Source organism: Thamnophis sirtalis, unplaced genomic scaffold (assembly GCF_051295495.1).
Source record: "Thamnophis sirtalis isolate CommonGarterSnake01/CBP01778 unplaced genomic scaffold, rThaSir2_p1.2 scaffold_2, whole genome shotgun sequence".
NCBI lineage: Eukaryota > Metazoa > Chordata > Lepidosauria > Squamata > Natricidae > Thamnophis > Thamnophis sirtalis.
Genome location: NW_028261382.1, coordinates 80,083,842 through 80,106,150, shown reverse-complemented (window position 1 = coordinate 80,106,150; position 22,309 = coordinate 80,083,842). Strand labels below are relative to the sequence as shown.

General features: G+C 40.0%; 1 protein-coding gene across 2 annotated transcripts; it reads right to left on the bottom strand.

Moving 5' to 3' along the window:
• Positions 1 to 3,210: 3,210 nt before the first annotated feature.
• On the bottom strand, positions 3,211 to 21,880 carry CDCA2 (cell division cycle associated 2). Of its 2 annotated transcripts, XR_015695559.1 has the most exons (12): positions 21,406 to 21,880; positions 20,509 to 20,642; positions 18,413 to 18,527; positions 17,968 to 18,158; positions 16,403 to 16,493; positions 14,527 to 14,726; positions 13,655 to 13,718; positions 12,770 to 12,840; positions 12,372 to 12,479; positions 11,121 to 11,310; positions 7,987 to 9,728; positions 3,211 to 3,385 (listed from the first exon to the last, which is right to left on the bottom strand). XR_015695559.1 is itself a non-coding variant. In XM_087706195.1 (11 exons), the coding sequence occupies exons 1-11, from the start codon at positions 21,776 to 21,778 to the stop codon at positions 8,827 to 8,829; spliced, it is 2,439 nt and encodes an 812-aa protein (XP_087562321.1). In that variant the 5' UTR covers positions 21,779 to 21,880; the 3' UTR covers positions 7,631 to 8,826. The 2 variants fall into 2 exon arrangements, 1 of the variants encoding a protein (XP_087562321.1); XM_087706195.1 differs by lacking the exon at positions 3,211 to 3,385 and having other exon boundaries at positions 7,631 to 9,728.
• Between the last annotated feature and the right edge of the window lie 429 nt (positions 21,881 to 22,309).

Below are 22,309 nucleotides of genomic sequence, written 5' to 3'. Positions count from 1 at the left end.
GAAACATAAACTTTGGTGGCTGAAAGCCCAAGCATAAACAAACAGATAAGAACCTTGGCAGCAACTCAGACTTCGACATAGACAGATAATAGCTTCTCCAGCGTTCTGAATGAAGTTGAATCCTGCAAATTAGACTCCTCCCTGAGTCCCTCCTTAAATACAATCTTGAGAGGAGCATAATTACAACCAGCTGAGTCCAATTATTTTTTGTAACTGTGTAGCTGTTTTCTCCGTTGATCTGCCCGGCGTTGCCTGGCATCCAGGACCACCTCCCTTGTCTCCTCGTCACTACTCTAAGGCCTGACATCATGAGCAAACTCCCTTCGGCTCTCACTGCTGCTCCATGCCTCAGGCACCTCCTGGTGGCCAACCAGCCTCTCTGCGCCCTGCTCGGAGTCGGAACCCTGTCCAGGGTACTCCACCTCTTCCAGAGCCGACTCATAAGGCCCCTCACTGTCGGAGTCTGTTTGCAGTTCCACGGCTCCTGCTGGGCCACAACAGGTACCCATGAGCATTTAGAGAAATACGCTATTATTACCTTGCAATAATGGTGCCTCCTTTTCAAATTGGCCATGGAAATTAAACTTACCCAGACTTGAAGGGGAATTCCCAAACATTCCGAACAGGCTAGATTCTGAACATATGCCAATACTTGCTGGTGCTGCTTGTCAAGCACCAGGGAAGTCAGGAGGTCCAGGCACTTCAAATGAGTATAAAGTTTTATCGCAAGCTTAAACTCTCTACAAGAATCTGAACTACTAACGGTCAAGGGAAATTAGGAGTTAAGAATAGAAAGTAATTCAAGGTGGTCTGAACTTGGATCTCTTATGGGTGCGAAGAACTCATGATTGATGACACATTTGACCCCTCCTTCAGGTCAGTCTGATCATCTTCATTACCTTCCGTGATACAGTTGAACAAAGTCAACAAATCTGTAGATTAAATTAAGTGAAATTAAGATGCTTTTTCTTGGTTAGTACTGTTTAGATTGCTTCATTTTTTTATTTGCCCAAGGAGATTTTATTGAGAAGGTGAGCTATTAGTCTTAGAAACACCACATTTACCTAAAACATGGAGTTTTCGGCTCACCTCTTTTTTATAGTGCCTAAATGCCCTTGTAGGCTCCCTGCCAAAAAGTTACAAGTTTTTATTAATAAATACAGTTGTTATGCCATAAAACCCGATGTTGCATTGCGCGATACCTTTTTATGATTATTGAACCATAGACGTTCTTCACCAAAGTGATTGATGCTGGCAGAAAGAGCCTTAACGACTATTCACAAGGAGGGCATTTTAAAACCAAGCAGAACTTGGAAACTAGTCCAGAGAAAGCATCTATCAGGGGATTTGATTGCCGTCAGAGTGTTTAACTGTAAAAATCTGCCCAACTTAAATGTTTATGGGAATTTGGGCTGCATAAGCACTCCCTAAAATTTAAAACTTTTGATTCTCTGCTCGGCTTTATCGCCCATCAAGGAGCGACGTTCAAAACTGTGTTTTAGGAAAGAATCACCTTCTGAGTTCGGTTCGTTTCAGTAAACCCTACAAATTGAAAGTATTCCAAAAAGCACTTTATGAGTCCTGATCTTATCTGAGTTTCACCTGCAGAGGATAAATATAATCTCTCCCCCCTGCCCTATATTTTCTTTGGCTTTAATGTACGGGGCTAAAAATGTCCAACACCAAATCTATTCTGAGTGTAGAACTGTAACTCCTGCCAGTTTGAGTGAAGGACACATCGAGGGTTGGGGGAACACAGTTTTGTTTGTTTTGGCAGCCTCATAGGGTAGAAACGGTTTCCATTCCATCCGAAAGCAGTCAAACGCTATTGAAATATTGCACAATAAAAGTCATTCATTATAACTGTCTTCTTGGCTTTCTGAAAAAAGAAAACAAAACAGAAAAAAGGCTGACCAGTTTCAAATCCGTGCAGGGGGCAGGAAGTGAGGAGGCAAGAGGTCATTGAAAATAGACCAACACTGAGAATTTTTTTCCCCTCTTCTGGGTCTCGGTTAGGGAATATGTTTCATATTTTTATTTCCATCACATACTAGATTTCCCTCGAGTTCTCCAAAGACTAGCTCAAGTAGTTAATTGCTCTGTTATGCACAATTTACAAGGTTTAATTACAAAACTAATACATTAACCTTCTGGTCTAAGTGTCAAAAGCAAAGTTATGCCTTCCCCTAAGCCCTGTGGGGCAGTTATAGCAGTCTTCAGACATCAGCGTGAGTGCGAATTCTGACATTGGAAAAGACAGAGGTCTGTACAGAACGTGGAGGGAGAGAAAGAACGTTGGAATTATTTAATCATTATGACATTTCTTTCCTGCATTCGCTTGGGGGTATCAAGTAGATAGACAAAGGTTTCCAACTTATTTTAGAACCAAGAGTCCTGTTGGGTAGGTTGGCTTGAGAGAAAGGGACGGAACTAAAGTCACATGTGTTTAGGTGCTGAGTGGAGGTTGGTCTTTGGTCTCCCTTTTGCTGACCTGTTTAACAACTACAGGTATAAATTAAGAGACTTGAAGTAGCAAATCCCAAAAAGTTGGGATCTGGTTATGCCAAATTGGCTTGCTAAATAACAACATATACAGAGAATGTGTATGTTGAAAACCTGCTAGCTTTTTCCACTTCATCAGTGGTTTTCTTTGCATAGACTTTGAACTACACTGTGTTTCCCTGGAAATAAGATCAGGTCCTATATTAATTTTTGCTCCAAAAAATGCATTAGGGCTTAAGTTAGGTCTTATTTTCAGGGAAATACAGTACTAAATGCATCCGTCTGACCTAGGGCTTATATTCCGAGCATCTTGAAAAATCATCCTCGGGCTTTTTTTCTAGTTGGGTCTTCTTTTGGGGGGGAGAGAGTAGTAGTTGGTTTAAATGGGTGTATCTCAGAATTACAAAAGCAACGATAGGATTCTGCTCATTCTTCTTTTGAAATCACCTCCTTGGTATTTGTCTTGGGAGCTCCTCAGCCCACTAATCAGAATGACAACTAGTTCCATGCTGATAAAAACAAACTGGTGGATTCATTAAAGGTTATATTGTCATTATATCATTAAAAGTCCAATGAAATTTTCTACACATTTTAATAAAAAATTAAACTGAACACATTTAGAATTATTTAGACAAATAAAGTCTAGCTAATATAATTTGTAAGAGCACCTGGGTTGGCTGGCTATGGATTTCATACTAAATCCAACATATAAATATAATATTCTGTTCAATTCACTGATTGGAGTTACCAAGCTGTCCTATTTAGTCACACATACTTACACAAGCACAGAGTTCAAGTGTTCATATGAGAGAGAGAATCTTAAGGGAGCAGTTTCATAATGAAATGTTTCATTTATCAAAGTCTCAGATTCAACTGCTAGCATCTGAAAGGGTAGGAGAAAAGGCAAAAAACAGAACAGAAGGGAAAATTCTATCTTAATGCTCTAAAGAATTATTTCCAATCCAAATATTCCATAGTAGATAGTCTCATCTCTATCTTTAATTGAAGATGCTAATAATAAAACCAGAGACTTTCTGTACATTCCAGAAAAAACTCTTGATCAACTGTAAGGAAGAAAGCTTGTATATACAGATAGTATATACAACCACAATTGGAATCAGAATTTCCTGTTGCTGAGCTAGAGAGTTAAATGAGTCAAGTCAAATTTAATTTCTTTGTGATGGCCGCTAAGCAAATCACTACACTTGTTAAATGAAATATGCGGTCATTAAGCGAATGCGGCTTCTTCCATTGACTTTGCTTGTCAAAAGCCAGCTAGGAAAGTCGCAAAGGGCAATCACATGACCTTGAGATGTGGTAATCACTGTAAAAGTTTGGCCAAATCTAGATCACACGGCTGAGGATGTTGCAAAGGTCATAAGGACCAGCCATAAGCCACTTTATTCAGTGCCACTGTAGCTTTGAATGGTCACTAACCACTAACCAATGACTACCTGTAATCGATCAAAGAAAACATTGTCTCAAGAAATAATGCAGCACGATGAAGAATTTTTCCACATCTTTATATAGCTGAGCATCAGAAAGAACACAAGATACTTCTGGCACCATAGATTTTTCTAGAAATGCAAACTGTAATCAGGTTATCACTGTTTTGAGAAGTACTGCAGGTCTGTGCACAGGAGACAATTGAAGCTAGGGAAAAAAATAGCCCTCAGCCCATCTCTATTTATTAAAAAGAAGAGGTCTTTTGAATAAAGCAAGGATGTCTAACCACAAATGAACAATTGCTCTCCCCAAGATCACAGCACTGATTAAAAATAGGATTTAAAAAACTTTACTAGTAAAGCCACCGATAGGCTAAACTCTTCCGTGTAATACTAGACTAACATGAGGGCTGGAGAATTCAGTTTGATGTGGAAACAAAGCTATTTGGTATACTGTGCTTTGGCTTCATGCAGCCAATATATAGTTTGCGCGTCAACATGTGAATATTTCAATTGTGCATTGTTAGCTGAATTTAGCCTTTGTGACCCTGCGGCTAGTGACTTTTGCTAAGTAGTACAATGCAAATTTCCCTGCGTTTCAATCTCTCTCCCAGTAGACGGAAAACGAAACTGCGCTTGAAAGAGTTAATATTCAAAATTCATGTTGGCCTTCTGGCATTCATCCAGGTTTTCCAAATGGGAGGCAGATGTGTTTGATTCCAAACCCACAACAGAGAGCTGAAAGCCTCCAGAAGCTGTAAAGCAGAGTTTCTCAACCTTGGCAACTTTAAGACAGGTAGACTTCAGCTCCTAGAATTCCCCAGCCAGCATGCCAGCTGGGGAATTCTGGGAGTTGAAGTCCACCCGTCTTAAAGTTGCCAAGGTTGAGAAACACTGCTCTAAAATATGCTAGTCTTCGTTCCTCAAAGATGCAGAGGCTTAGTCACTGGTTGAAGTGTTTTCCTTACATAGTTCAGAAGTGAAGAACCTCTTGCCAATGTTCAAATCAAAGGGTCCCAAATATGTAGGGAGCAAGTTGCTAAAGTGTTTCACTGAAATTTACTTTACTCTTTATTATTATTATTCCTTTATTTCCTTTATTTGTATGCCGCCCTTTTCCCTGGGGGGACTCAGGGCGGCTCACAATTCAAAAAGGGAGGGGGGGGAGACAAACAGTATTCCAATATGGAAACAATACTACATATTAAAAGAGAGCACAACAGTCACACAATTCGGGTGGGGTTGGAATCTTAACCCCAGGCCAGCCGGGACAGCCAGATCTTCAAAGCGGCGCGGAAGGATTGGAGGGTGGTGAGGGTCCGAATCTTCACAGGGAGTTCGTTCCAGAGGGTCGGAGCAGCCACCGAGAAGGCTCTCCTCCGGGTAGTTGCCAGTTTGCACTGGCTAGTAGATGGAATTCGGAGGAGGCTAATCGATGCGATCGTATCGGTCTAGTGGAGGTAATTGGCAGTAGGCAGTCTCTCAAATACCCAGGCCCACTCCCATGAAGGGCTTTATAGGTGATAAGTAGCTAAGTAACTTATGCTTCAAGCCCCAATTTTGCTCAGGTTACAATGCCTAGCTTTCAATTATTAGTTGGACTGAAAGGCTAAACAATAGCTGTTAACAATCTCCGAGTCATCTTGGGTTCACTGCTTTATTATTTACACTCAACCTTTCTTGATATATTAGCAAATTGTCTTTTGATGCCAAAGGTAAGTGTACCGTAGAAGCAAACCAAGAGTGATAGATGGATCCCAATCTATCATTCAATCATGTATACACAATGTGAACTTCTCCCTTCCCCACCCACGTTTTACCTACTGCTCCTCAGTCAAGAGCATTTCACAGCGTCAATAAAATTGAAGCGCAAAAGGTGAAATGATTTAAGGTAATGCGCATTTCAGACCATCCGAACACCATGTTTTGAAATGCAATGTTATTTATTCTCTGTCTTTTGGTAGCAATAAAAGGTTCTGGGGTCATTGACTGCTTAACCTATGAAGCTAAAATATGCAGAAACCTTTTTTTTTTAACAAAGACAAATATCCTTCCCAAGTCTTCTGTAGTGGAAACGTCAAAACTAGATCCCCCACAAAACGAGAAATTACAAATCAGAGCTATGTTTTACTGTTCTAAAGGCAGCTCCAATCCAAGCACTATCCAACTTCCTGGACTGGTAAATAAAAACAGTAGCCCATTCAGCTGCGTGTACAATTGCAGTGAATCAGGGTGGCGATGAGATGGTAGCAGATGAAGAACTTTGCTCATAAGTGCTACAAGGATGGCCTCATATCACCTCTAGAGGAGCAAGAAGAGAAGACATACTCTATACAGGCAATTGTGGAGTCATATCTTTGTTAACATTATATACAAAGTAACATGTCCAATAGTGTATTTTGCAGATATTTCCAGCAATTGTTAGGTGGGTATGCTATTTAAGGGTTATGGGAAACATAATCAAAAGCAGTATTTTTCAACTTTAGTGACTTTAAGATGTGTGGACTCCCAGAGTTCTCCAGCCAGCTGGGAACTGAAGTCTACACATCTTAAAATGGCTAAGGTTGAGAAGCACTGATCCAAAGCCTCGGGTGGTTATAAGTTGCCTGCTCCCCTGTTATACTGCAGCCATACACAGTGACATTATGAATATAAACATTCTGTGTATACGGCATAGCCTTTTAACGTACTTTGTGTATGTGTATATTTATATATATATATATATATATATATATATATATATATATATATATATATATATATATATATATATATATATATATATATATATATATATATATATATAAGATTTTTACAACCCCTGGTAAGCCCCAATTATGGGAGGAAGCTAACTGCTTCCATCATCTGTCCTTCGGCTCGTCACAAGAGTCCATCACGACAGAAACCCAATATTTTTATTTTTACTCAAATCCCAGTAAGGGTATGGCTAGCTGATGAGAGCTAAATAGCTTGAAATAGATCTATACTAGTCTCCCTTTATTTATTTATCAGCACAAATAAAAAAACACAAATATAACAAAGGCAACAGTAAAAATATTGGGTTTCTGTCGTGATGGACTCTTGTGACGAGCCGAAGGACAGAGAGTGGAAGCAGTTAGCTTCCTCCCATAATTGGGGCTTACCAGGGGTTGTAAAAATCTAATAGATACCTTTCACCCTGGCTTCGCTGATAAACGGATAAGAGCCTGTGGCCTAATGGCTAAGATCTCTGCCTAGTGTGCCTAGTATGCCATATAGCCCAGGTTCAAATCCCAGTAAGGGTATGGCTAGCTGATGAGAGCTAAATAGCTTGAAATAGATCTATACTAGTCTCCCTTTATTTATTTATCAGCACAAATAAAAACACACACACACACACACACATATATATATATATATATATATATATATATATATATATATATATGTATGTATATGTATGTATATGTATATATGTGTATGTATATACATACATATATACACATACACACACACATATATACATACATACACACGCATACACACACACACAGTTCCAAAAAATATCCTTAGAAATTCCAGCCAAAATTTCTTCTTGCCACTGTCCCCCCCCCCCAAAGAAATAAGGATTGTGTGGATTTTATTTTTATTTCTTCATATTCAATGTTAGGTGTCAAAAGAGAAAATCTCATTGATATAGCAAGTTAGGCAAAAAGAAACCAGGATCTAGTAAAGATTGCTTGTTACTCTTTAAACCCATAGAGAGCTGCCTGAAGATCTTGCTGAATTGAGGCCCATTGCCAACCTGCCCCCTGCTATTTTATTTCTCAATGCTTTTCATGTCTGTATAATCAAAATTCTCTATCTAGAAATAGCCTTGAGGTTTCTATGTGATAAAAAAAGAAAACAAGGATACACCAGAATAGTGGGGGGAAATGGGCCAAGCATAGCTAAACTCATTTATAACCAATGATAAGCTGAGAAAGAATAAGTTGATTTCTCCTCTAAGCACGCCCCTACTGCTTTTCATTCTATTTTAGTAGAAAATACTTCATCATACTTTAGCTTGTTACTGTACATCAGTCTGGTTGCAGTTCAACCCAATTGAGGTCTTTCTTCTTAGATTTCTACTGTCAATAGTAGCATTAAACAGGGAGTAATCTGTAATTGATGCTAAAGACAATTAGAACAATCACCACCTTGAGCGCCACAGACTTGCCCTGCTTGGAAAAGGATTAAAATACATCTGTATTCACCTGGATTTTGTCATATTATTATGTATTTTTTTAAAGCAGAAAAAAAACTCCCAGCATGGTGATATACAGTGCCTTTCACAAAATTAAAGGTGCAATCACTTTTTAAAAAGTGTTTAGAAACACCCCCGTCACTACAGATGCATAAAACTCATGCACAGCTATACATCTTGAAAAAGGAGGAAGACGGAACACTTGGGGCTTTCCTGCCACCCAAGAGTTGTGGCACCCAAGATGCTCTGCTTTTAGTACTTTAATGATGTCCACTTCAAAATGTTTGGAGACCTGTTTCCAGTGATATGTGCTTGGTTTTAACTTTTATTCACATTTCTGGTGGAACTGCATTCAACAGTCGGTAATGAGAACTACATTTCCTACAACGTATGAGTTTTGACAGCTAGGTGCAGTCTTAAATTTCCATTTACTTTTGAGTAGAACCTATTGGATTGCTATCCCTTTCTCCATTTCTGTTTTCAGTTCCTTCAGTTTTTCTCTTTACTTCTTTTTGGGAAAAGCAATGGAAAAAGAAGAAGTCAAAGGTCTATGCAGTCTTAAAAAATATGAAGACACGTAAAAGCTCTGCCTAACTTGAATGGCTGAAGCAAAATACTTCACACAGTCCCCTTTTGGACAGCATCAATCTTAATTTAATGAGTAGGTTGATTCTTCAAGAATTTACTCATTTCAAATGTTTTTCGATAGCAGCAGTCACTTTTGTAACCCAGACTGGCTCTTCTATTCCTTGGAACATTAAAGGGAACACCTTGATCTTTTTCAGCTTTCAATGCGCAGAAGCTCCTTCTTCTTGGTCCATTGAGGCTACTCACGGCAGGCTTTGATTCTTGAGGACCAGCCAATGACAGCCTTTTCGGGGCTTTGCAAGGGATCTCAACCCAGGCAAGGCCCTCACTTTCTGCATCTTTCTGACCCCTCATGCTGCGTCTTACTTTTTTTGTTACATTCCTATTTTCCTCAAAATGGTTTAAAAGTGCAATGTCATCGGCTGTCCAAGAACAAGGTGGCAACTCGCCCAGGTTTCCTCCAGGAACACCAGTGCTGTTTCCAGGACTTTTTGACTCAGTGCCCTCGGTGCTCAGAAGGTCTTCCGTCAATCTTCTGCTTTTTCTTGGGTTCCTTTTAAAGTTCACCCCGTTGTTTTCACTCATTACCTCCGTTGCAAAATCTACGGTGAAAAATGAATTTTCTGTAGCCTTGATATTTTTACTAGGTCCACAGATGTTCAGCAACTCCACCAGCTGCATTTCTGTCCTACTTGACAGACAGTCCCTTCCGGCCACCTGTTCATTTCCATTTAAAGAAATCTTCAGTTTTTCAGGAGAGATTTTTTCGGGCATGTAGCCAGGAAGACATTGTTTTCTATTGTTTAGAACAAGTTCTTGAAGCTGCACGAATGAACTAGCTGAGCCATCTTCTTCCCGAGGGCTAGAATGTTGATCGTGGCTGTCCACTCCTACAGCACAAGGTAGACTCTTTTTGTCTTCAGCTGTTTCATCGATAAACGTAGCATGCAGGACACTTAAAGAATCGTCTAAAACAAAGTTTGAAATGAACAAGTCAGAATATGATTTCATCTAGTTGTGCTAATCTGGATTTGGTACAAGGGACTCAATCCCATTGTTTAAAGGCAGTTTGTCTTATAATATCCTCCTTCTAGCTATTTTCACCACTATTGTCTTGCTTCTAAGAAATTGCAGGAGTTTAACATGCTATATAGTCTTGTTCTTTTACCAAAATCAGTTCATTGCAATCGGTCCCTTGAAATAGCTTCCTGACTTATGTCTTCCTTGCTTACTTTGCCTCTTTTTGAAATATTTTATTATCCTAGGCAAGCAGTCCTCGGTCATTCAGTACTTTACATTCATTTACAACTGAATGTAAAGTACATAGAGGGAGTCCTTGACTTATAACCATATATTTAGTGACCATTGAAAGATACGATGGCGCTGAAAAAAGCTGCTTATACCCAGTTTTCACACTTATGACTGTGTCCTTACAGTCATGTGATTGGGACTCTTAGCCTGTATTTGTGATAATTGCAGGGGGGGGGGGGAAGGTTTCCACAATCACCATTTGCAACTTTCCCAGACCGGAATGGGACAATTGTCACAGCCAACACACCATGGGCCAATTCTATTTAAATTTTTAACAATTCTATTTAAATTTTTTTTTAAAAAAACATTTTTATTTTTGCCATTCACATTTCATTCTGTCCCACCTTTTGCATCCTTTCTTTCATGATTCTATTCCACCCTTTCTTTGATATTAGCATAACTCCTATCCCGCAGCGAGTTGGCCGTAGCAAATTGTCATAGACCTTTCCCACACAGCTTCCAACAAGTAATGTCAACAGAGGAAGCCAGATCTGCTTAACAACCACATCAAAAAAGAGCAGTAAAATCAGGCTTGGCCACATGAGAACTCTTTTACAACTCATCACTTAAGGATACAGAAGTTCTAACTGTGGTCAAGATCTACCTATAATACAAATGGCTACGCTATTTTTAAATAGACTGGCCAACACGTCCTAAGATTTTGTTGGTGGAAACAAATTTGCTTATATTATGAAATCTCCATTACCTATGCATATAATTCATGTTTGTTTTCCTTTTCATTGCTAAATGAAATAAATTCATGATGCTTAAGAGAAAGATGCATTTTGAAAAATACTCTGCTCCAAAGTAAAGATAGACAACACCAACCACTATTTATTGTATATCTAAACTGTCGTCAGTCGTAGTTTCTATTGCAATTGCAATGAATTATAAAGTCCACCCAGATTGGACAGAATTCTAGTTCTTGCTTCTCACATGTCATTATTTTAACTTTGTCTGTGATCTATTCTAACATAGCAAGGGAAGGAGCCTTGTTAATCTACCAGTTAAAGAAAAGATGAAGAAAGGCAGCTTGTAATTTTACGTACCTGAAGTGGAAACGTTTAATGTTGGTGTATTTGGGTAAGAGGAACAAAAGGAGGTATTTTCTGTTATTTCTGGGATTGGACTTAGAAAAGGTTTCTTCGATACCCTCTCGCGCGGCCCATAAAATACTTTCTGCTCCTGTTTCTTCTTCCTCCTCCCCCTTCTTTTTCCTGCCACTTTGGGTCGGACAGCCTGAAAATAAATGGGAAGGCACCCCATTAACAGTGCTAAAGATTGCTAATATTTCTAGGCACTGAACAAGCAACAAATTTACATATGAAATAATGCCATGAAGTGGTTTGGCTTTTTACCTTGCTTTTTTCTTAACATTATCACACTAAAGATCAATATAACATACAGTCCAATTGATTTGAATTGTAGCAAAGGATATACAGTAGATAATAACAGAAGATAATAAATATACGTAGATAATACAGCTAGTTCTCTACTTACAATTACAATTCAGCCTGGCAATTATTATGACCTTTTTTTAAAATGGTGGTTGTTAAATGAATGTGGCAGTCATAAAATAAACCCCTTATTCGCTATGCTAAATCGGAAGTAGCTGGTGGTTTTTGACAAAAACATTATAAATTGCGGTTATGTGACTGCAGGGCACTACAAACAGCCATAAACATGGGCCAGTTACAAGATGCCCAAAATGCGATGGTGGTGGTGTCCATTGTGACTTTAAACCAGCGGTGTCCAAACTTGGGAACTTTAAGACTTGTGGACTTCAACCATGCTGGCTGGGGACTTCTGGGAGTTGAAGTCCACAAGTCTTAAAGTTCCCAAGTTTGGACACCGTTGCTTTAAACGGTTGCTAAGTGACTAGGTGTATAGATAGAGTGATATTTTTCAGAGCCAGCTTGGTCTAGTGGTTAAGGCTAGAAACCAGGGGACTGAGAGTTCTAGCTCTATCTTAGGCATGAAAGCTGGTTGGGTGACCCTCAGCCCAATTCACCTCACAAGTTTGTTGCTGAGGAGAAAACAGGAAGAGGAAGGAGCATGAGGTATGTTTGCTGCCTTGAGTTACTTATGAAAATGATAAAGGTGGGATGTAAACAAATCAATAATCAACAAAGTGTTTAACAAATGTATTTTTTTAAAAAAAAAATCTGACCTAAGACAATGTGTGAAGCCAACCACCATAAATACCACTATGAGATTTGCCTTGAGGTAAGAGGGACAGCAAATAAGTCAAACAAACAAACGACTATAAACTACATACATCTATAACGTAAGTTACTTACTGGGTTTTTTTTGAATTTGGTTGAAGTTTTGGCTTTCTGCAATTGGTTGAGCTGATTCTGGACTTCAGTTTTGATTGCAAGACGTTTTTCTTCTGCTTCCACTACGCACTAGACATTGGGAAATATCTGTATTAAAATACGGGACCGTACGGAAACTATACCTTACATACAGAATTATAAAAACAGGAAAGTACAAAGAAATAGTAACATGCAACTTGGAATTTTCAAAACAAAAGAGACATGCAATAGATTTCATAATCTCATCTATTAAGCATTTGCCAAATAGTGAAAAATAACGATTTCAAAAACAGGTATCTGTAAAGTGAATGGAAACTTCCAGCAAAGCTATTCATTTATGCCTGTTAATCAACTTATGAAATATTCCTTTTTATTTATACCTTCCTTTTAGCAGAGTTACGAGTGGGTCTAATCAAAGGAGCCTGATGGTCAGTAGAATTATCTTTTCTTTCTAAAGATGAACAAAAGTTAAGTTAGGCACAAATCTTTGGCTGATATTTCAGTAACATGTATGGTTGGCTTTATCAGAAGCATGTAGTATATTAAAAAACCGAGCAGTTTGAAATAAAATATATTTTAAATAAGGAAATAAGAGAATGCAAAAATTACAAAGCGATAATGGCTAGAAAAGAACAGCATAAGAAGATAAGCTTTAAGAGATGCCTAAGGCATACATGAGGGGCAGTATGGGTTAATGGTTAAAGCACCAGGCTAGAAATCAGAAATTGTGAGTTCTATTTCCACTTTAGGCATGCAGCCATTTGAGTGACGGTGGACCAATCACTCTTTCTGAGCTCTAGGAAAAAGGCAATGGCCACTTCTGAAATCTTGCTAAGAAAACTGCAGAATTTTGTCAGATGGTCTCCCGAGTCAAAAGTGACTTGTAGATGCACACAAACCCACACGGCACATACTGTATGCACATGGTACAGCACAACACAAAGTAGAGGCTATTCTGTGAGACAAGCATCGCTGCTAAACTATTTCTACATCGACACCAAAAAGCAGTTTCAAAGTTATTGTGCAGAGGGCAGGCTCCCTGGTAGGCTGATAGAGTTATCTATTTAATCAACCAATTAGCCATTTCAATTGCAAAGGAATTCAAGGGAGTGTGCAATAATAAAAAAATAAAATAAAAACACTGAGGGAACCTGACCCTATGCTGTTTAGGGATTTATATAGCAACACTAATATTTAGAGTCTGGTTCTTTAGCAGACCGATACTAAAATACAAATTGTAAAAAAATATAGGAGCACATCTTCACCTTCGGGGTCAAAAGATCCAGTACATATCGGCGTGGCCATTTCCTCTGATGATCCTTGAAGATCCTTTCACAAGAAAGCAACATTTCAAGCATTAAGTTCTTGAAAGACCTGAAGAAAGTTCTTTAATTGAATTCAAGGTATTTGTTGAAGATTTGCAAGAGAAAATAAATGTATAGTTCAGGGGTCAGCAACCTTAAACGCTCCAAGTGCCACAAAGGTCCTAAACGGAAGCCCCCCCCCCCCCCCCGTTCAATTCTGGAGCTGACCAGAAGTCAGTTTTCCCCACCATAGAGACTCCTTCTAGCGCAGCATCCTTTTTCCTCTACCTGTCCTAATCGAAAGCCCTATCAGTTGTGGAGCTGACTGGAAAACCCTCCCCTTGCTATAGAGCCATGAGGGTGAACCTATGGCACACGGAGCCATGTCACCAGGCACGCGCGGCCTTGCCTGTTTGTCTTCCGGGTTTCTGGCACGCATGTGCGTGTGACGATCAGCTGTCCTTCGCGCACATGGCAGTGCTAAAAACCAGTGCATGCATATGCACCGGCCAGCTTCGTGTGTGCAGCAGTACCGAAAACCACCCTGCACATGCACGCTGGTCGTCAGGCGCGCATGCACACTAAACCCCCAAAATTCATCTTTTCCGGAGCGCAGCCCCGACGAGATGACCGTACGATGTTTCTACATGTTTCACCATCACTGCTATAGCGTCTCTTCCTGGCACACCCTGTTCCCCCCCGACCAGAAGCTGCTCTCAATATTGTGGTGCCAACTGGCGACAGGGAGCCGCAGCAAAGCGATGAAAGAGCCACATGTGGTTCCAGAGCCGGGGCTTGCTGGCCCCTAGTATAGTTAGTATTTAAACACCAACCTTCAAGCCTTCGGATGCGATTTTGACTGGTGTTTTCTTCAGAACAGAACGAAGGGAATTGGGAAATGAATGGCCTTTCCCCACAGGCGTAATGGGTGGTTTGCTTTCATCAAAGATTTGCAAGCGCTGCTTTTCTGAAAACCGAACCTTCTTACTGCTGGGTTGAGACGTGTTGTTTCTGCTCAATTCTTTGTCTTCACCTCCACAGTACAACAAAAACCACATTGAAAGCAATTATGACAACACTTACTCAATGATAAGCCACAAATAACTCCACATAACATGTGTCCATTGCCAAAATAAGGTCGGCCCCATCTGCTACAATGTGCTTAAAAATTTGTGATCGCCCTTCATGCTGCATTTAAATTAAATAATAGTGAACAACTTTTGAACTCAAGGTGACTAGAAGTTATTATGCAGCTTCCATCACTGCAGAGTAGTCCTTGACTTACAACCATCTGTTTTATGAATGTTTTGTTAACCCTGAAGTGAACCTGGCTGAGGCCATCTTGAAAGGTTCAGGGTTGCCACAAAATGGTGGAAAGAGGGAGCTACCGTATTTTTCAAAAAAGAGGCTGAAAATGTGGGTGCATCTTATACACTGAATACAGCATTTTTGACCTCCCGAAACCCCATCCCTTCACCAAAATGGCCATGCATAGCCTTTAGGAGGCTTCCAGAGTGCTCCTGGGGGCTGGGGAGGGCAGAAATGAGCGAAAAATGGACCATCTTTTGCTCAATTTTGCCCCCCCTCAACCCCCAGGAGCACTCTATAAGCCTCCTAAAGGCTATGCATGCCCTTTTTTTGACAAAAAACGGGCCATTTTTGGGAGGTCTGCAGAGTGCAAAACCCTTTTTTTTAATTTGCCCTCTTCAAAATCTTGGTGCATCTTATACTCTGGTGCGTCTTATACTCCGAAAAATATGGTAGTTAGATGGGGTTTTATAGGCAAAATAATAGTTTTCCTGTGGGAACCAAGGCCATTCGCACAGGTGGTTGGCCAGAGGAGGAGCAAGTAACTAAGCGACGAGTCAGCACTTGGATTGGACAGTGTGGCCAGTGACTTAGGGGAAACTTTTATTTTTAATCAGGTGAAAGCTGTGGGAAATTTCAGAGACTGCTTTCACCAGTTGTGTCAATATGATGAATCAATACTGTTGTTTGAGGAACTTGCCTGTGTCGGGATTCTGTTTTCCATGAGTGCATTCCTTGGAACACTGACACTTTTGAAGTTATGACACTGGAAAAAGTGACTTATGACCAGCATCCCTATGGGATTAAAAATTCAGGCACTTGGCAACTGACTCATATTTATTATGGTTGTGGCATCCCAAGGTCATGTGATCCCTTTCTGCAACCTTCTGATAACCTAAGTTAATGGGGAAACCAGATTCACTTAACAACCATGTTACTAACTAAACAACTGCAGGGATTCACTTAACAAACACAGCAACAAAAGTCATAAAATGGGGGCAAAACTCACGTAACAAATGCCTCCCTTAGCTACATAAATTTTGGACTCGGTTATGTTGTAAATCGAAGATTACCTGTACACAAACATTTAACTTAACTCATTCGTTGTTATTAAGCAGCCATTTCTAATCTGGCATCACTGAAGATACAGATAGGAACAACTGCAGATGTTGTTGAATATATTTAGAAAGTCGACTGTTTCTAAGAATCGGTGGAAAGCATTAACTTGCAAATATAAGCCAGCATTCAAAACTATTTGTGTACCATTTTCATATTTGTGGCCAATATGACCAAAACACAATTAATGAGACGTGCTATAAAATCAATCATCATCAACCAGAAAGAAAACCTCCACACCTTTTTGTATTAAAATAAAGCCTTAACATGCAAATTCCTTCTTACCCCTTTCATTCTTTGATACGCCCGTACTTGGAGTAGCTACCAAAGATACACGTGTAGTTTCCACAGCATTCGCTGGAGAGACCTGAATGGCCTGGGAACACACAAGTTAAGTTTCTATTCTGACATCTTAATTTTAATAGATGATGAATGGCCATCTTTGGTGTTTGGGGATATTCAAAGTAATGCAGAAAAATTCTTGGGAGTAGGGAAATAGAAAGGCTGCTATGCTATCAATCCATCCAATTGTTGTTTGGCTTCTTAGATGAAGGCCAAAGGAAATTTTTTAAAAAGAAAATTAAAATCTGATTCATTTCCTACACTTCTCTTCCATGGAATAACTGAGACTATATCTTTAATAGGCTGAAAAGAAACAGTGTCAAAACAGGTGCTCTGCTCAACAGACGGCAAGAATGCGCAGGAATCAACCCCTATGAATGACCTTCACAAGGTGCATTGTATGAATTCAAAAGCAAACAATTATATCAACTACTCTTTTATATATGAAGCTAAGAGTCTATATCCGGGATGGTGAACCTATGGCACGCGTGCCACAGGTGGCAGGAAGAGCCATTTGTCAGACCATGCAAGGCTTTGCCCTGTTAGCTGGCCAGCGCACATGTGCGCACTGACCAGCTGAGTTCAGCCTTTTTTAAAGCCATTTTTTGCCCTCCCCAGGCTCCAGAGGCTTTATAGGAGCCTGGGGAAGCCAAAAAGAGCCCCCCCCCCTTGGAGGCTTCAGGAGCTTCCCTGAAGCCCCCAGAGCACAAAAAACGGCCAGTTTTTCAGGAACAGTTTGCTCATAGGGCCGGTTTAAGCCCTCCGGAAGGTTCAGGGAAGCCTCCTGAAGGTCCCTGAAGCCTCCGGAGGGCCTCCCCGGGGGGGGGGAGGCTGTTTTCGCCCTCCCCAGGCTCCTATAAAGCCTCTGAAGCCTGGGGAGGGCGAAAAAAGCATGCAAAAAATGGGGGGAGGGCCTCTCATGCACGCATGTGCACTGGGAGGGGTCGCAGGTTGCATTATGGGTGCGGCATACCTGCACACGACCCCCCTACGCTCCCCCCCCATGGCATGCGAGCCAAAAAAGGTTCGCCATCCTTGGCAACTTTAAGGCATGTGGACTTCAGTTCCCAGAATTCCCCAACAAACATAACTGGCTGGGGAATTCTGCGAGTTGAAGGCCCATTTTTTTTTATTTTTAAACAAACAAGAACAAACAAAAACGTAAAACACATACATCCTTCTTCCATTTCATATAGCATGTCGTTTTGTTACAAGTTTTTGCACATCCTATCCACGGTCACCACTTGCAATTATATATCGAGTCACAAATTGTTCATTTGGTAAACATAGATACATTATTGTTATGTGTCAATTTTTCAACTATAATTCTTTTTCCTTAATTTTAAACAAGGTATTCTAAATATTGAATCCATACATACAAAGGACACATATCTTAAAGTTCCCCAGGCTGAGAGACATTGGTCTATCTATACCACATTGTATAGGGCGCACAGTTGGCAAACTCATACAGCATTATCTAACTCTATACAGCTATCTATAATTCATACCTTAGGCATAACATTTGCGCCAGACAGAAGGGGCTTCTGTGGTGGAAATCTGGAACTGTGCATCTGGATATCTACTGATATACCATCTCTGTTCATAAATTTATTATTTAAGTTTTCTTCAAAAGCATTATTTGTATCCTCCGGGCACCATGTCTGGCTCAACGTTGATTGCTCAGGGAGTTTGGTGTTTGCTGCATTCAACACAGATATAAACATTACCAAATAATCCCCATTGTAAAGGACTAAGGTTTTCCAGCAGTACAAGTTTCTACAATACAACTCATCATTCAGTTTCTCTCACTGCAATATCCTTCACCTCCAAAACAAAAATATCATAATTTAAACCAGAAATATGCATGTTTTGGTTAAAATATTCGGTAGTTAACAAATCTTTGTTCAGTAATAAAATGCTTCTTATAACTGAGATTAGATGTGGGCTACTTACAAGTAGGAAGAATATGGACTGTCTTTTCTTCAGTTTCTTCGAGGGCTTTAAATGAAGATTGGAAGGCAGCTATTTTGTCTTTCAGCAACGTGTTCCGAAGATGACAAGGGCTAGACTGCTCAAAATATAAGGAAATATGCAAATAGTTTTTTTCCCCTCTACTTATCCATGTCATGGCAAACTTGAGAAATCTCTAAACAAGTTTGTTTATGTTGAATCATATAAACCAGGGGTAGTCAACCTTTTTATACCTACCGCCCACTTTTATATCTCTGTTAGTAGTAAAAATTTCTAATGGCCCACCGGTTCCACAGTAATGGTGATTTATAAAGTAGGGAAGTAACTTTACTTTATAAAATTTATAAAGCAGAGTTATAGCAAACCCCTACCGCCCACCATGAAAGCAGGAACGCCCACTAGTGGGCGGTAGGGACCAGGTTGACTACCACTGATATAAAGTTTGCACTATACACAACTAATTCAAATATTTAAGTTTCATTTCAATATGTCACATTATTACTTACTCAAAGTCTACTTTATATACATATACGTGTGTGTCTATGTATGTATGTACCTCCTTGCAGCAAACAGCGTGTTTCAGTTTTAGACTGATTAGAAAGAAAAAAAATCTACCTCTGCCTCCCAGCAATTTGCCTCCTTGCAGCAAACAGTAGGGACCTCTGGATGATCAGCTGTTTCAGGCTGCAGGGATTGCCATAGCCTATTGCCGCCTCCGCAAACCCCATTTTCCCGTTTGCTGCAAGGAGGTAAATTGCTGGGAGACAGAAGCCAAAGGGTGGGGGCCGGTGGGTGGCTGGGGTTACCGTACATTTGGTGTATAAGACACATCCAAATTTTCACCCTCATTTTTTTTTGGGGGGGGGGACGGTGCATCTTATACTCCGAAAAATATGGTGTGTGTGTATATATATATACACATACACACAGACACAATGTGTGTGTGTGTTTGTATACTGCATGTATGTATGAAAGTTGTAAAACAACTGTTGATTGAATAAGCTACATTTTGCTGGCTTCATCTACAACAGGGGTTCCCAGGTCCATGACCTAGTGTTGGGCCGCACTCATTCAGAACAGAGCTGCAGAAGTAGTGGGTGAGTGCACATGAGCATTTGTAATAGCGGTGTGCGCATGTGTGCAAAACCGTCCCCAATCCCCATCCTACCCCCGCTGGCCCTACAAGCAGGAAAGGCTGGAGACCTCTGATCTGCAACATTAAATTATATGTCATATAATATACAGACCATTATATAGGGGTGTGTGTGTGTGTGTGTGTGTGTGTGTGTGTGTATGTATGTATGTATGTATGTATGTATGTATTGGAGCTAGATTTTAAATAATGGTTGGTTTATAAGCTACATTTTGCTGGGTTCATCTACAACATTAAATGGTAAGCCATTATATACGGATCTCTAGAATTAGATTCATATGCTATCCTAAAGGAAAATTGAACAAACCAAGTTATGGCTTAGTACAAAACCCAAATCCAGACAGTGAAGCATAAAAGGCCGTTAGATACTCCAGGACTTCTGAAATGCCTTTCAGTTTCAGAGCAACAATGGATTAACTCCTGTCAGCACCTACTTGGAAAAGGGAATAGGGGGAAGACCTCCTGCATGGAAGCAAATACACCATCGCCACCCAGTGGCAAACTGACAGTTTAATAATTTACCAATATCTGAACTTGCCTCTTAATCAAACCCCCAAAATAGATTCCTGTTAAAGTCAGCAATTGAATCTTCAAAGCATGACTTTCTCAGCACAGGTCTAATGTTAGATTTCAGAAATTAATCAACACTTCTTTGAAAACACAGGCTTCCAAAACATTTTGTCAAAATAGTCAAACTAATTTTTTTTCCAACTTGATTCGATTATATCATCCAATGTCCAACATGGATGGAATTACCTGATCTGGGCTACAAAAATCCATTTCCTTTTCCTTTCCTATTTAGCAATTATCTGGAGTTTTGCAGCCCAGATATTAATCTTTGCTCATTTGATCTAAGACATTTTTGCATCCTGTTGGGTGTGGGGGGGAGGTTTAATGTTCCTACTCTGAGTTCCACCACACTTACTTGTGTCAAAGTTTCTTGCACCTTCATTCTCCTTTGTCGAGCAATATATTGGATGAGAGAATTATTTTCTGGAGAACCTCGTGCTCCAATTGTAGACCGCCGTCTTAATTTTTTCAATATATTGTTGAATTCCTCTAAAACAAAGGCAGGCTTTGTTGAAACACCCATGGAAAAAGCAATTTGAAAACCAACAGCAGCACATTTTTACTAATTTTCTTACTTCAGTCAATCCTTATGCTGTGGTGCTCTCTGAATTTAGGTGTTTGTTGGCAGGCGTTTCAAAAGCTTATCCTGCCAGTGAGATTGGGATTAACTCTGGACAAACTCAGTGAGAATTTCAACTGGGCAACTATTAGCATCTTAGACCAAGCCCCATCTAAAATCAAGCCAAACTACTAGACAATTAGTGGAAGCTTACTATAGACAGATCAAAATAGTAGACACATAGAGATACACCACGTTCACACATCATTCAAAAGAGAGTTAAAATACCTAGGAACGAAACAAAACAATTAGACAACATCCCCTCCAGAATCTGATTAGGGATCTTCACCAGATAATCAAGCAGAAAACTATCTTCTACTCAAGGAAGAATACGAAGAAAGAAAATGCACCCTCATTGGCAGGGAAAGCTGTTGAATATAAAAAAGCAGCAAACCCCACACTCGCTTGCACTGATGATATTTATCCAGTTGGGTAGTAAAACGTCTGCAAGCAAGCAACCAAGCTCAGACAGCACAAAGGACCCCACAGTTCATCGCTTAACTAGATATTCTTTTCTATCTTGGAATTCTAATTCCGCTGCATGGCAGAGGTAAGTTATGAACATACTATTCTTCAGAATGCCAGCTGTTTGATGGCATTTTCCTAACCATCCCTGACGGTCATAATCCTTACCTTTATTCTGGCTTGTAAAAAACTCTGGCATAATCTTATAATCAACTGCCACACTGTCAGGCAAGCCTCTAGATGGTGTAACGTGGTTGTTTGCAATCTCAACATTTGTATTCTCTTGTGATTTTCTCCTGGGAGTTGTTAAATCATCTGTATCATTCGTGAACATAGGGTGATTGTTGATCAGGGTGCTTCCCAAATTCTCAGAGACGGCAGTGCTTGTACACAAATTTGCTGCTGGAGCATCTGCTGGACCACTTGTGAAGAGAGAGTCCATCTTCTCCATGCTATTGATTGGGTTTCCGCGCCCCAAATGCAAGTTGTGTTGTGTATTGCAACACTCAGAAAGTACTGTTTTAGTATTCTGATTCTCCATCGGAAATGCCTTTGCTGCTGCTAACTCATCAGTGATATTGTGGCTTTCTTGATAAATAGTTTGGTCTTTAGAGTGGGACTTTTAAGCAATATTGGACTAGAGAAGTCTGGATACCTTTCTTTTGAAAAAAAGGGATAATATTAGACAAGGCAAATAACTAGTCCTTGGCCTGGTTACCTATATGACACATGATCTGCTCCATGATTAAGTCTTCAGGCTTAGGAAGTCAAAGTTCAACACGAAAATTTTGCATAGAACAAACACAATTTTCCTCCTTTCCTTTTACTCTCCAGAAAACCTCCCCAGGGAAGGTCAGTTTCCAATACCCATCTTCCTTCTATGGGCAAAAATCCCTTTTGCATGACAATTGCCTTGTCTGCAGCAATTCTTCCTGTCTCCCAAACCAGACTGGGACATTTTATGGCTCTGAAACCATATCCAGTCCTTTGGCTGTTCGTATCTGGCCATTATGAAAGTATTTGGAAATGAGAAATCAACCGTAAATAAGTGCAACTATCATGCACGCAGTAC

Coding starts and splice junctions, on each gene's coding strand:
- CDCA2 (XM_087706195.1), bottom strand. CDS start 21,778: ATGGAGAATCAGAATACTAAAACAGTACTTTCTGAGTGTTGCAATACA. Junction 16,494..17,967: donor GCGCAAATGTTATGCCTAAG/GTATGAATTATA, acceptor GTGTGTTCCCAG/GCCATTCAGGTCTCTCCAGC. Junction 14,727..16,402: donor CGTATCAAAGAATGAAAGGG/GTAAGAAGGAAT, acceptor TGTACTGTGGAG/GTGAAGACAAAGAATTGAGC.